This window comes from Xiphophorus couchianus, chromosome 12 (assembly GCF_001444195.1).
Source record: "Xiphophorus couchianus chromosome 12, X_couchianus-1.0, whole genome shotgun sequence".
NCBI classification, from domain to species: Eukaryota; Metazoa; Chordata; class Actinopteri; order Cyprinodontiformes; family Poeciliidae; genus Xiphophorus; species Xiphophorus couchianus.
In genome coordinates, this window is record NC_040239.1 from 25,374,317 (window position 1) to 25,388,391 (window position 14,075).

At 40.6% G+C, this 14,075-nt stretch overlaps 1 protein-coding gene across 3 annotated transcripts in view; it reads left to right on the top strand.

Moving 5' to 3' along the window:
- The window catches only part of ncor2 (nuclear receptor corepressor 2), a 109,406-nt gene that overhangs the window by 76,564 nt on the left and 18,767 nt on the right, over positions 1-14,075 (top strand). For 2 of the 3 annotated variants that reach the window (XM_028032987.1, XM_028032989.1), the window contains exons 18-26: positions 1,219-1,361; positions 1,457-1,595; positions 4,114-4,525; positions 8,580-8,697; positions 9,146-9,398; positions 12,151-12,315; positions 12,392-12,528; positions 13,147-13,243; positions 13,359-13,466. In XM_028032987.1, the coding sequence (XP_027888788.1) occupies positions 1,219-1,361; positions 1,457-1,595; positions 4,114-4,525; positions 8,580-8,697; positions 9,146-9,398; positions 12,151-12,315; positions 12,392-12,528; positions 13,147-13,243; positions 13,359-13,466 (1,572 nt within the window). The remainder of the gene's footprint in view (positions 1-1,218; positions 1,362-1,456; positions 1,596-4,113; positions 4,526-8,579; positions 8,698-9,145; positions 9,399-12,150; positions 12,316-12,391; positions 12,529-13,146; positions 13,244-13,358; positions 13,467-14,075) is intronic. The other variant, XM_028032988.1, reaches the window with a different exon arrangement.

A 14,075-nucleotide genomic window follows, 5' to 3' on the forward strand; every position in this document is an offset into this window, starting at 1 on the left:
TGGAATGGCATAAGCATTAACTTTCAGAATATAGAAAGCTACTTTTAAGCCTTGGTTGTCAACCCGAAATAGCCTGAGTTTAAATGTTATCGACTTTTTGGCTGGCCGGTGAATTGCTAAACCGATCGGCAACCGATTTTTTTAGTGCATCTCTAGTTGTAGATACACTTTGGAACAAAAATTTACCAACAAGCTTCTTTGCGGAAATTCTAAGCAAACAATAGTCCAACTCTTAAGCAAGCTGTAATAATCTTAGTGCTGATTAGTTTGAGGGAGCTTCAGCGTCTGTGACAGATTGACGAAGTGAAGTGACAGGGCTGTAAACAGCTGTCCTTCCCTCTCCTGCAGCTTCCTCTAGCCTTACCGGCTCCATTAAGCGATGAGATGCAAAGACCTCTGAACCCATGTCCAAGGTTATCCCAAGATGTGCTGGCTGCGTGCCTGTTAATAACACCCCCCCACCGCCGCCGCCGCCTCCTCCCTCACACCGCCCCCAACAACCTTTCAAGAATCCTGTCCTGTTGCCAAGACCTGTCAGGCTGGCACAGGAAGCAAGTGGGTGGTGTAAACTAAGCCTCTTACAACACACACAGTTAATGAGCTGCCTTTGGCTAACTGCAGACTCTAAAAGGGAGGGCCACTGGAGCAAATTCTACACGGTCCTTCTCACTGGGACTTACATGCTGCGACTGCTTGCTGTAGCTCCTTTTTAGCATGTATACTCTCTGATTGTTTACGTGTGCGCGTAAGGGAGCTTGTGTGTTTCCTGACAGGTTGATCCATCACAGCTCAAGCCCAGCGGGTGCCTGTTGACTCTTGTGTAAGACACAATCATGTGCTTGACTGGGTAAAGGACTTGGGTTTCTTGGAATTGGGTCACATCAAAGTCAGCTAGAAATATGACACAAAGTGACCCCAGTGGGGAGAGTTGCTGGTGTGGTTGATGGTCCACCTACCACATTACGCCCTAATCGTTTAGTCTTTGTGGATGCAGACTACTATGTTTAGAAAGTTTAAGCCATCTGGACTTAAAACTGATGATAGATCAGACCCAAAACTAGCCTACTGTGTGATGCATTTGTGCTTTTTAAGGGATGGTTTTGCCTCCTCATAGAGAGAATCGCCTTTCTCTTGTCTACTGTTGCAGATTTTTAGCTGGTAATGCTAACTACAAAGTCCCTTCTCTAATCTCGTCATCTGTCCACTTGTTGGTTCCAGGCCTTCTCCAGTATGGTAGGAATTGGTCCGCCATCTCCAAGATGGTGGGATCGAAAACCGTGTCGCAGTGCAAAAACTTCTACTTCAATTACAAGAAGAGGCAGAAACTGGATGAGATTCTGCAGCAGCATAAAATGAAATCGGTAAGGAAGCCATACCTGCTTCACATAGTGCTGATGTTTGTACTTTGACTGTGTCTCTGGGGTTGCATGTGAAGCGTGTTCTTGTTTCAACCCAGGAGAAGGAGCGAAAGGCCCGTCGGAGGGGGAAAGCCTCGCAGAACGAAGAGGCGAGTGCTACGTATCCTGCAGAGGAGGAGGAGATCGAGGGTTCAGGAGCTAGCTGCAACGAAGAGGAAGCGCCTGAAGATGGAGAAGGTACATCATTCCTAGAAACATCATGCAATTGGGGGAAAACATTCAAGATCCCTCCCAAAACTTTATTTTGATTGGGAGTATGAATAAGTATAGTTGAGTTGTCACAAGACTGAAGTTTAATACTCGATAATGTGATTAATTACAATATGTCAGTATTTTAAGTTTCAACAGTAGGGGACAATTCAGTCCTCATTTAAACAAACATAAATTTCTCTTGAGTTTTGCAAAGTGGTAGAAGAGATAACAGTATAATTCTTTATATCTTATGTGCCTTTGATTCAATCATACTTTTATTTTGTCTTAGTAGTGTTCTGCTCTGTGCTTCCATTTGCCTGTCAGTTTGCTGTTGATGCGAATAAATTTCACAAAAAGGATCACTCTACGCTAAAACAAATTGTATTCAAAACAAACATGGATCTGGTGCATGCAAATCATATTTATGTTTATAGTGTAAGCAAGAATTTGGTCCATGCGACTCTGTTCAGCAGTAGGCGCTGTGCAATCCTTGTCTTTCTGGTAATTTTTCAGAATATTTTCTACAGTGATTAAGTGCTGCTGCAGGTTTGGTTGCTACGGGTTTCTACTTTTTTCTGCTCTAATTGTCAGCTTCAGTCTGGCTCAAACATAACCTGTGTTATTATTAGCCACATTAGCCTCCAATGCCTTTACAACTAAATGGAGGAGTAATGGACAGGGGCACACTGGTTTGTTTTGTTGCTACAGTATTTAGTAGCGGACTGAGCCGCCTGCTTTCCTGTATTAATTTGTACCGCAGTAGAACGGAGAGTGGCGTGGTTCAGAACTTTGACACTGGGAGACGCATCTTGACAGAACACAATCATTGGGTTGTCTGTGTCCATGCAGCTAATATTTAAATAGTTAGCTTTAGCTTATGTCCTCCAGAAGGTTTACTACTTCAGTGTTGAAGGTTTACTACTTCACGGTTGCAGATACAGGAGTTTCGCTGACCTTTTTATGTTGCTCTCAACATTTGTGTCGTAGTGTTAGCTAGCATGTGGCATCCTTCAGCCTTTTCTTTTTCCCTTTCCGTTGGTCTCATAGGGGAAGTTTAACCGAACAATGCTGCTGCTGTTAGCTTGTTGGCTAAGGAGAATTGCATATGGTTTCTTTTTTATGTAAATTAGTATTTTTCAAGAATTAAATTTTTTTGTTGCTATTTTGACAAAACCTAAAATGTTACCATAAATTAAAGACCCTCAGTCAAAACAGACATCCTTGCAGCACAAAAGGAATAGGCAGAATTCAGCTTAGTCATCAATTTTTGCCCTTATATTTTGCACAGGAGATTTGTTTTGTATTTTTTACAAAGCCAGTGACAATTGCCAGGGGTATTTCAGAATAAATGGTGTCATTGACATGAATGATTTTGGCCTTTGTGGGCACTCTTCCGATAATGCGCCAATGCCACAGCTAATTTTTTTATTTAGTGCTTTTAGCTAACTTTGAAAACATTTAGTGCACTTAGTTTCCCCTAAATTAATTTTTACATATAAATTCTAAAGCTCTAATTTAGTTGATTGTGTTGCAAAGTTTTTGTTGAGTAAAGTTCGACATTTTGTTTTTGGTTATCGACTGTTATGGTTTCTTCAAGTAGTTAGATGTTAATCATTTTATTTTGAAGGAGGTGAAGGGTTAGCAGTTTGGTTTCCTCTCCCCACAGTTAGTTTCTCTTTTTTCCCCCCCCAGTAACGTTATTCATACATACTGTAACAAAATAACATATGGACTTTGGAAAACAAGATATAAACATAAATACAATATCTAAGGGCTTTATAGAGCATGAAATTCATATAATCAAACATATAATGTCAAATTAAAATGGTATTTAAGGATTATGATCTTTCAAGGGTAGCTATAAATTGAGTTAAAGTTGGTGCTTCAGCATTAGCTTCCGTTAAATTTCATTTGGATGTAGCACTTTAGCGTTAGCAGAGCTAATGCTTATGATGAGTGCTTCAGGGTTAGCTCAACTAACATTTTAGTTAGCGATGCCCAACAATGGTACATCAGTCAGCATGAACAGTAGTTTTATAAACTGTCAGGTGTTGGCTTATAATCTGCATTTCTGTGGAAATAAAACCAGCAAAATTGCAGAAAAACTTTAAGCTAAACGTGTTCATGACATCAGAGGCGTGTGAATTGTTAACTGTGTAGAACTTACCTGCTAAACTTACTGAGCACAAATGTGTGACTAATCAGTTTGAGCAGCTTCAACAGTAGAAAGCAAATCCAGTTGTTTATAGAAACATGCTGGATGTGCTGTATTTCCACAGCAAAGTGGTGAATCCTCAGGAGATTGCATCCATCGCCACAATTGGTTTAATGTTCCCCCCTTATTGTACCCTGAAACCTGATTAGTCAGAAGACTGGCATTGTGAAGAATCTGGTCTAGCAGATGGAGATGGGGGGAGGATGGAAGAGAAAAGGGTTAGAGGGACATAAAATGATTTACAGTATAAATCCTAATCTGTTCATCTTTTTGTCCACTCTCTCCCAGGTGGAGCAAACAACAGCTCGGACACAGAGAGCCTGCCTTCGCCGCATTCCTCAGAGGACAGCAAGGCTAAAGAGGAAGGGACCAGCAGGCTGAGGGGCAATTCCAACACCGAGGACAGGAAGAATGACCAGGCAGGCGACGAGAAGCCTCCTGTCAAGGAGGAGGCTGAGTCAACCATCAAGCAGGAGATAAAGACTGAAACAGGGGATCCCAACAAGGAACAGCCACAGCCCGTACCGCCCAACGATGCCACGGATAAAAAACCTCCAAGAGTCGAGAAGGAGGAAGTCAAAACCTCCAAGAGCGCCAAGAAGGAGCACCTGACCAAAGCAGGTCTGCATGGGGACAGTGACTCTAGTGCCACTTGTAGCGCTGATGAGGTGGAGGAGACGGATAATACAGATAAGAAAAGGTGAGATTTAGAAAGCTTGATTATACAACCTTATAAATTCTTTCCTCGTTTATTATTTTAATCAAAGGGCGGCTGATTTTAAAGTATCTTCCTGGGTGTCCTACATCTCCGGTCTACCACAGCAAACACTAGAAAACAAAGCAGTGAGGGTTTTGAAGTGGTATTAGTTGCCTAGCTACACTGTACGCAGGGGAACCATATTTGTCCAGCCACTTGTGTGTGTGCCACAGGTTGCTCCTTCCTATCAACCGTGGATTTTATTTCCACTTTGAATGAATGTAAAAAAAATATATATATATATACACACCGTGAATATATGGTGTGTGTGTGAGTGAGTCTGTGAATGAGGCCAGAACAAATGGGTGTCAAAGTTCGTGGGAGGAATGATTAGTCCTGTCAGCGCAGTGTTTGTTCAATTTTTTTTTCCATGACAGCAGACTGCGTGTACTGGCAGAGCTGAGGGAAATGTTGCCCTCTCTGCCAAAGCAAACAATAGGAGGGAGGGAATGTGTGTTTGTGTGTATGTGTGTGTGCGCCTTAGTAATCTTGTGCTGTGTGCTTAAAAGTGTGTCATTAAATCAGTTTGTTGTGTTCAGATGTTTGTGGATGTGTCATACACTTTAGATCTTTACCATACGTTGCTTACTGCTGGTGCGATAAGATCAATAATATCGCTGCTTAAGAAAGGCTCAGTAGAGTTTTACTATATAAAAAATGCATACAATGCAAAGAGCTGCTATGATCAGTTTATTAATGTGCACCAAATTGTAGCTGGCTTCCCAATAATCTCTGTATTCATTTGCACACTCAAAAAAATCGCTTGGAAGTCAGAATTTCTCTTCTGGCTTCGGTGAAATGGAATAAGCTTGCCTTTTGGTTGAGAAATAGCAGTAATAATCCATTTATTTCCCCACACATTCAAGGATCCATGTTTTTCTGGCAGAATATGGAGTGCAGTTTTCTTTGAGGTTTCTTCTTGATTTTGCTCATCTCAATTTTCGAGATGCTTCCATGCTCATTGGGTCTTTGTCCAATCCCAATTTTCTGAATTCAGATGTCTGCTGGTTTTTGATCCATAAATCCTTCACTTGAACATTAAGGGAGCATTCACACCAGCCCTGTTTAGTCCGCTTTAGTCAAACTCTAGTTCATTTGCCTGGAAAAGCAGGAAGCCAACTGCAGCGCAGGGCATTCTTGGTAAATTCAACCAAAACAAATACGAGTGTTCAGCGCTAGTGGGAGAAAAGACTCGTGGTCTTTTACCAAAGATGAGAGAAATCCTACAACCACTACTCCAATTTTGTTCGCATTGAAGAAGGAAGTTGTTCTCGGTGTGGCGCCTCTACAGGCGAGAGGGTAACAGGTTTTTGTAAAGATTTGGTTTGTTTGACAAAGTGCAAACTACACCAGCTGAAAGTGTAACAAATGTTGCCATTTTGGTCCCCAATCGAACTGAGTTTATCGGACAATGTGGTTTGAAAATACCCTTAGTGTCGTTTTAAGCCATTGTGTTGTCAGAGGTAATATGAATAAACTGCACAGTCACTGTCTGCTATTCTGCTACAACTTGTGCCTTTTGGAGGCTTGGGGTTTCAGATTGTAATGGTGGTTTTAAGATAAGTTTCTGCTGTTGACTTTGTGGTTTTGTTGAGGAAAATTATGGTAAAATACTCTGATAGGTTGTTGCAGACAGTAGAAATGATTGCCAGCTCTGCAAATTTACCAGTCTCTACTGTGAATGGTCATTCATCATTTATAGGCAGAGGCCATGTCACACCATGTGTAAATTTAACGGCTCAATGCAAAATGATGAGTCAAAATCGGATTGACTTTGCATATTTTTTGACTGTTTCTAATATTTTTTTATCAGTTAGTGTGAGCAGCACGGCTAGCATTGTTGCATGTGACCGCTTTTTGTAAAACGTCCAAGATTGTAAATATTTTCTAGCTCGGGTCAAACTTTTCCAACATTTCTAAATCCCACGTTTTCATGGAGCATAATGGTTAAGAGCTCATAAAACCCAGCAGCTTTGTTTAATCGATTTACCCTTTCTAGTATTTACTGAGTACACCAGTAAACATTACACCAAGTGTTGTTGCCTGGAGTTTTCTCCTAAATACTCATTACTGCAACAATCCGACAATTTTCACCACCATTTTATTCAAAAATAAATAACAAATAGTGCAATTGTATTTTCTCCCTCAGCACTAAAATATCTCTCAAAGAAGACCATGATGAACATCCTGACGGCTTGAACAGCAAACTCCCATGTCAAGCTTTGCTTGTATGTTTAAGCTTTAAGTAATCAGGCAAATCTGACCAACATGTAGCACCAATTCACAACGCATGTCGTTTTTACAAAAAAAGTCAATTAAACTGTATCATACTGTTTCAGAATCAAGTAAATACATTCCGATTGATTTCTTCAGATTTAAGAAAACGTTTCTAAAACTCGGCTGATTGCATCGAGTCAATGACTTGCATCACTCACTACTCGTAGATGAGCATCTAACGACAGCGGCCATTCGATTGCAATGAGTCGTTATCTTTGTAGCAATCCCTCAAAATGAACTTGCATGTAGCGACAGCGGAAGGAAAAACTCCCGTTTAGCAGGAAGAAGGATCGACTCGACGGAGCAAACACTACAAACAAAAGAAGAAACGGAAGCACTGATCCAGCAGTTCTTTCTATGTTGGAGAAAAATAAAAAGTTAAGGGCAATAGGCTCTCCTTTAGAAACACAGACAAGCAGATGAGATCCGAGTCAGTTTTCAGGACGAGAGAGAGCGCATACAGTTAATCGCAGCGAAACCTCAACCAATGACTGACACGTGGCTGCTCTTGATGCCCAATTTCAATTTTTATTTTTGCTGGAATCCGATTTTTTTTTTTTTTTACTTTATTTTTTGCATGGTTGATCATACAAATTAAATGCGACCGCAATCAGACTTCTGTGTGAACCCTTTACAACCTCTTAGCGACACGCATACACGGAAGAGGAACATAGACGTCACACAGCAGCGCACTGTTTACGGAAGTAATAATGGATGCCACCGTCTATGGACCTATTTTACTTTTTTTAGCAAGGGGAGCCGACGGTTTTGTGACGAGATCAAAACAAGACGCTAGGAAGCTAAGAAAAAAGAAAGCTAAGTTGACACTGCTCACTGCAGCCATTGTTTACATTTGGATTTACCTCATCTGACTTCTTCTGGTGTAGAATAATAATGCATGTTGCGTCTTTGACAAACAAAGTCAGACTGCAGATACTTTTAAAACTATTGGACACATATTTGATTTGGTTCTACGCATTGAACTAAATGTGATTTCTATTTTATTTTATTTTTTTGTGAAAAGCTCGGGATTTGCCCACTGTGAACACACAGGGTTAAACATCTCTAACTTTTATTTAATTTTTTTTCTTGGTTTGCTCAGCTCAAAACAAGCACATTCAAGAACATGTTGTCAGTGGATGTGCTTCAATTTTTATGTATTTATTGAACAGTCAGATTTTTAAATATATTTTTTAAGCATTTTGCTTGCTGAATGCCAATGAAAGGAAAATTGTCCCATTTCTATTGCTGGCTAATTAATTGGTGTGTTGCTATTATTTCCTTTTTATGTCTGTGCCTTCCTCAGTTGCCGACATATTATTGTGCCGGGTCTAATAACCATTCCACACTGTTGTGTTCTCAGCTTGTATAAATGAGAGTAGTCGGGATGTTTTGCGGACACAAGCTTCAACACATCCTCCAGGTTATCTAACTTGCAAAGTTAACAGTCTTCCAAGAAACAAGTTTTGACCTCTGAGTTAAATCCATTTAATACCAGCCTACTTCAGTGTATCTTTAGACTTTATTGGTCTTTGAGCTTCAGAAGCTCTTAAATTGGTCGAACTCTATACTCTTAATTCAGTTGCAGATATTTAAAACGAGCAGAACTAGGCACTTATTTGTAAATGATGGCGCTCGTCATCTGTTTGCAAGCCCAGTAAACAGGAAATGTTGCATCCCCCATCGGCCTCTTAATACTTTCTGTCTGTGTGTTTTACAGGATGACGTCTCCACGCCCTAGCCTGCTGAACTTCTCCCACGACGGGGTCATATCATCTCTGCAGAAGCCCATGGACCTGAAGCAGCTCAAACAGAGGGCTGCAGCTATACCACCTATTGTGAGTTGTTCTGCAGGGTCTTGTACTCGTATTTCTTTCTTCTTCAATTAATAGGTTAATGACTGTAGAAAATCTCAGACTTTACGACTAATAAAGTCTTAGACGCAGATTGTGTCCTGTACCTAAAAACAGCTCCGTTTATCTCTGCAGCCATATCTGCGCTGTCCCCATTTCTCAACTTGCAGAATCAAGTGGTACAGCAGGTGAAATGGTGAAGTCATATTTGTTTAAGATAAGGCAGCCAGATGGACGATGATGGGATAGATTGCTTTGTGGGGCAGAAACGAGATGCCAGGGATTAGTGAAACTTTAGCTCGCCAAGAAATAAGAGATGAGTTTTTGCTATCACGTTGATCAGATACTGTAAGCAGCCCAGCCATATGTCGGTGCTTGGAAGGAGATGGCGCTTGTATGTAACCGTCTTATTTCTGTGTTCTCTCGTGTGAAGATGCCAGAGGCCTCTGTGCAGGGCACTCCGCGGAGTGGGAAAGCAGTGCAGCCCCCCCACGCCTTGGCTCTGTACCAGGAGCAGATCACCATGGCTCACGGAGAGTCCTCTCAGGAAGTCAAACAGCAGCAGCCTTCTGGCCAAGCAGGCAAACCACAGCCTTATGCCCCTCAGGCAGACAGAGAGCGAGAGGGTCTTCTGACCAGCAGCCCCCGAGTTCGCCCTCGAAGCCCCTCCACCAGCGAAAAAGACGGTATGCACCTCGGAACGTTTGTTTTCGCTCTGAGTGAAATGTAGGCTCACTTGCACGAGCCCACAAACATATTTGTTAGGATTTTTTCCTGATTTCTCTCTGTATTAGTCATGGACTGGTATGGGATTTTTATAGCATGGCAAGTCTGAGTGAAAACAACACCATAGGATCATAAAAGTCAAAAAAACCAAAATATGTCACACAATCCAATTATGCCTATTTCAACCAGAAAAGCAACACTTATTCCCGTGGCTGCTAAAATAATGAGCTTATAACAATGTTATTCATATTTATTTATCCTTCTCTTAATGTTGATATAATAAAGAATGTTTGAATACATTTATTTGTTAATAGATTTATATTTCTTTTTCCCATTCTGGGACAAAAGAGGCCAAGCTGATTTTAGCTGATCAGTTAGTTGGGCTATCTGCTCCCATAGCTAGCCTGCTGTTCTCAACTTGCTAGCTCTTACCTCGATGAAGGTGACGGTTTGGACTCTCTGGGTTTCCATGCCTTGACCATTGGGATTTGTAAATGGCATTTGCAGTGATGAGATGCCATTAAATTGCATTGTATGTGATTAATTAATTTCATTTTCTATGTATCGACAAAATAAGCAACATTTTCAATTCAGAATCCCCATTTGTTGCTAAATTATTGACTAAATAGACATACGAGCTCGACAACAAAGACATTTGTTTTTATTATGACCTGTTCAGACTGGTGCCAAATGCTTATACCCATTTGGTTTTCATGTGTTTTAGGAAGCCCTGATAGTTTGCATAAAACATTCTAATGCTTTACAATATATATAATATATCAAAATTAATGTGTTACAGTCCTGGCCATAATCATTTATTATTTTATTTATTTATTTTTTTGTTTAGTGTTTTTGTTGGGAATGTGTAGGAGCCTTATCGAGTTGAAAACGTATGACAGACAATTTCCACATTGTTGATATTGGTAACTTTTAGACCTTAGTGTTCCTCCTTACAGCTAAATGCTCAAAGCCTAGTCTGCATGACCTGCTACACTCAGGTATTCATACATTTATTTATAGAGGTACACATTTATAAATATGCTGAATAAAAGAAAAAAACTGGGCACATTAAAATCCTGCTCGACATGCAGCTCTAGTAGCATTTGATCTACTTTTATTAAGTAGGTCTGTTCTAGAGGCTCTGACCTTGAGTCTGTTCTCCACTGTTTAGGGTCTTTAACTGTTTCTGGGACACTCCTGGACAGGGGGTCTGATGAACGATCTGGTGCTGCTACTGACCCAGAAGGGAATATAGTTCAGCAAGCTTACAGTAAGGCTTGTATGTGATTCTGTGGAAGATTAGTTCAGATAAATGAAGGCATTTTCTACCCAACTGTTCAAATGTTGACTCAAAGTTATTGCTTGTTTTCTTTTTTTTGGAATCTCAGGACAGAAAATGGCAACAAAGCTTCTAATTTCACACACAGAGTTAGATGGTGAAGTGTTGCTCCATTCACATTTAAATAGTGGTTAGTACTAGACATGGGCAGTAATCGGTACCAAGGTTTGGAAAGTTCAGCTGTTCATACCTTTAATGTTTTCTATCATCCTTCTCTTGCAGTTTCAAGTCATTTTCATAAAATTCCAGAGAAAATGCTGGAGTGACTGGGATTTCTCTAGCTAATTGAATTATAGGGGAACACAGCCATTTTCCAACCTGACAGTCAACTGGCTGAAAAGACGGATCCTGCACCTTTTTTTTTTTTTTTTGCTTTCAGGCATAATAAATTTGGTTTCCTGTTAATATTTCTGGTTGAAAGAAAAGCACAGTTATTGTGTGGAAACTAAATAAATGCCACTCATTACTAATACTGCTTTAAAAAAAATCCAGTCAATTATTTAGGAGCAACACATCTGCTTGGTAGCTAATAGTGTGCTCTCTAAGGTTGTCAGCAACGACAAACGTTTTCTGAAGACTGATTTTGACTGGAAAAAGTTTTAATGGATTTATTAGCTCTTCAGGTTTCATTTTAATTCGGTAAATATATTTCAAACAGCATTTCTGTGTGTTTTTAACTTATAAAATGAAGAGAAATATGTAGCTATCAGCCTGCATATATTTCAAATCCTTTAAAATTTGCAACTCGAACACACCCAATCTGCAACATTTTTAAGACCGTATGACTGCAAGCTCCATCTGCTGTTCAGCTGTAAATAACATCGATTAGACCATGTTGTACATTTTGTTTTGAGGTTTTAATGACACAATTCTGTGAAATTGTCTGATTTTAACTCATGTCACATGAATCTCATACCAGCTCATGCCTAAATATTATGTGGTGAATGCAGTTTGTGCAGATACGTTTGCATGCAACAGAAGAATGCAAAGAAGTTGCAGTGCTGCACTTTCCCTTCAAAGGCTTTTTAGCCGGTCAGATCCACCCACTGCGCCTGTCATGACCCCTGGATGTGTTTTTTCTAAAACTTTTTAGATCAAGGTTTTGGTTGTAGCGTTTTTATTCATTCATTTTTTTCTGCGTGCACGTCTGCTAATTGAGAGGTGAGGCATTGTGGGAATGAAGTGGCATCAAGGGTTGTTACCTTTATCAGTGGCAAAGATTTCAGTTCATTATATAAACAAAAGAAACTCCTCAGAGCAGCAGCAGTAGTTCACATGTGCAGTGTGACAGTTTAGAGGGCCTCTTAGACTAGATGTAGTCCAGCTTCCTGTTTTATTTTGGTGCTGACTCCCTCCATGTGATGATGTTTTAGAAAAGTCCAGAGCCTTCTCTCCACACGGCGACGCCAAGAAGCAGGCGCTGGGTCCGGACGACCTCAGGACCTCGAACCTGGGTCGCCCTGTTCTCTCGCCGTATCCCATGGCCCCGCGGGACATGGCCAAGATCAGTCACGACCAACACCTGCTCCACTTCAACCGTGAGGAATCTTCTCCGTCTGCTTCTGCTGCTCTGCTTCACTAGTAGAGGATAACTTTAATCTTTTTGTCTTCCAGCGTTCCCACAGGTAGGCCTCCCCTCGCTCGCTGGTCTGCCACAGGATAGTGTGCGGTTAGCGGCGGTGAGACCCCTCTCCATGCCCGACCCGCCACCGCTCATTTCCTCTAACAAGCCTGGAGGCTCCATCACGCAGGTATGTCACCACGATGAACTAAGCACTTTTATAGTCGATTTGCAGAAACAAATACGGTGTATATTCAATTTTGATGTTTGAAGCAATTATTTCTTTGAAATATTGGTTAACATTTTTTAAAAGCAAGAGCAGTGATGATGTAATTGATAGACCTGTCGCAACAAGCAATAAAATAAAACAAGCTCAATAATTTCCGTTTGCATGATTTTTCGTTTTTCTTGTCTCTCTCTTTCTACCAAAAACTTGTATGACAAAAGTCTTCAGTCTGATGCTTTGGTCTCAACTAGTCCTTTTATTCCTCCAGAGATTTTATAATTAATTTTAATTGTTGTTTCTGTTTCGTCTATTTATCTTGGGTATTTTAAATATCTTCCAGCTCCACTATTAAATGTTTATTAGAATTGAAAGGTTATTGATCTTTGAGAATGTTTTCTTGTTTTATTATGCCATTCCCATTATATCACTGGAAATTGTTCCCAAAACAACAATATTATCGTTTATCGCAATAACTTTTGGGACAGTTTATCATCCAATTAAATTTGTTACCCTGACAGGTCTAGTAATTGGTATATTTTACCTAATGTGACCTAATGTGCGTTTTTGTGTGTGTGTGTTCAGGGTACGCCGGTGCAGTTGCATGGAGCGGCCCATGGGCTGGATCACTCAAAGATGCCTCCCGCACCAATGGGGTTGTCTTGGATGGAGAAGAAAGTTGGTGAGTAAAACAAAAACCGAATTCAATTGTGTTAATTTTTTTTTTCTTTTTAAATAGTGTCACAAATTTTTCTATTTTGTGACATTGTGATCTGAATTTTCTCATCATTACGCAGCAGGTCCTTTCCCAGTGGTGAAGCAGGAGCAGTTGTCTCCTCACAGCTCCTCCCAGCCTGATAACTTATCAAACCCAGGGCCGCCACATGATAACTCCTCTGCTCGTGGTGGGTGCAAGTGCTTCCTCCCTTTATTGTGTATTTGTAGACAACTGATTGGTCCTGGAGCTGTGCTTTTATACTTGTGGTTTTGTAGGAATAACATCTGGAAATTGTAGAAAGATACATGTTTTTGCTAGGAATGCACAATACATCAACGTTAGCATCAGAATCGGCCAGTGTTTGTCATTTTATAGCGTATCAGAATCGATTCAATGAGTGAAACTGAGCCGATATTAGAACAGATAGACATGTGATAGTGGTGCACTTAGTTTAGCTAACCAGCTAACTCTCCTCAGAGCTGCAGTCACCAGAAAAGCTTAAGCCACACAGAGCACCCCTCCCCCGCCTTTCCTACTCGGCTCCTCCAGACTAGCGGCTGCAGCAATTAACAAACACCTGGACTAAATGCACATCTGCCGAGCTCATTATCCAAATTCCTTCTCAGTGCAACGTTCTTAAGAATGGTTGTAAATGGCACAATGTAGAGAGCAGGAACTTCTTAAAGAGACAGAGGCCAATTTCAAGCTGTCAAATTGATATATACAGCATTTAATAACAACTGAAGGTTTGCCTGTATAAATGCTTTAGTATACAAGGTCCTATTCGAGGAGGTTC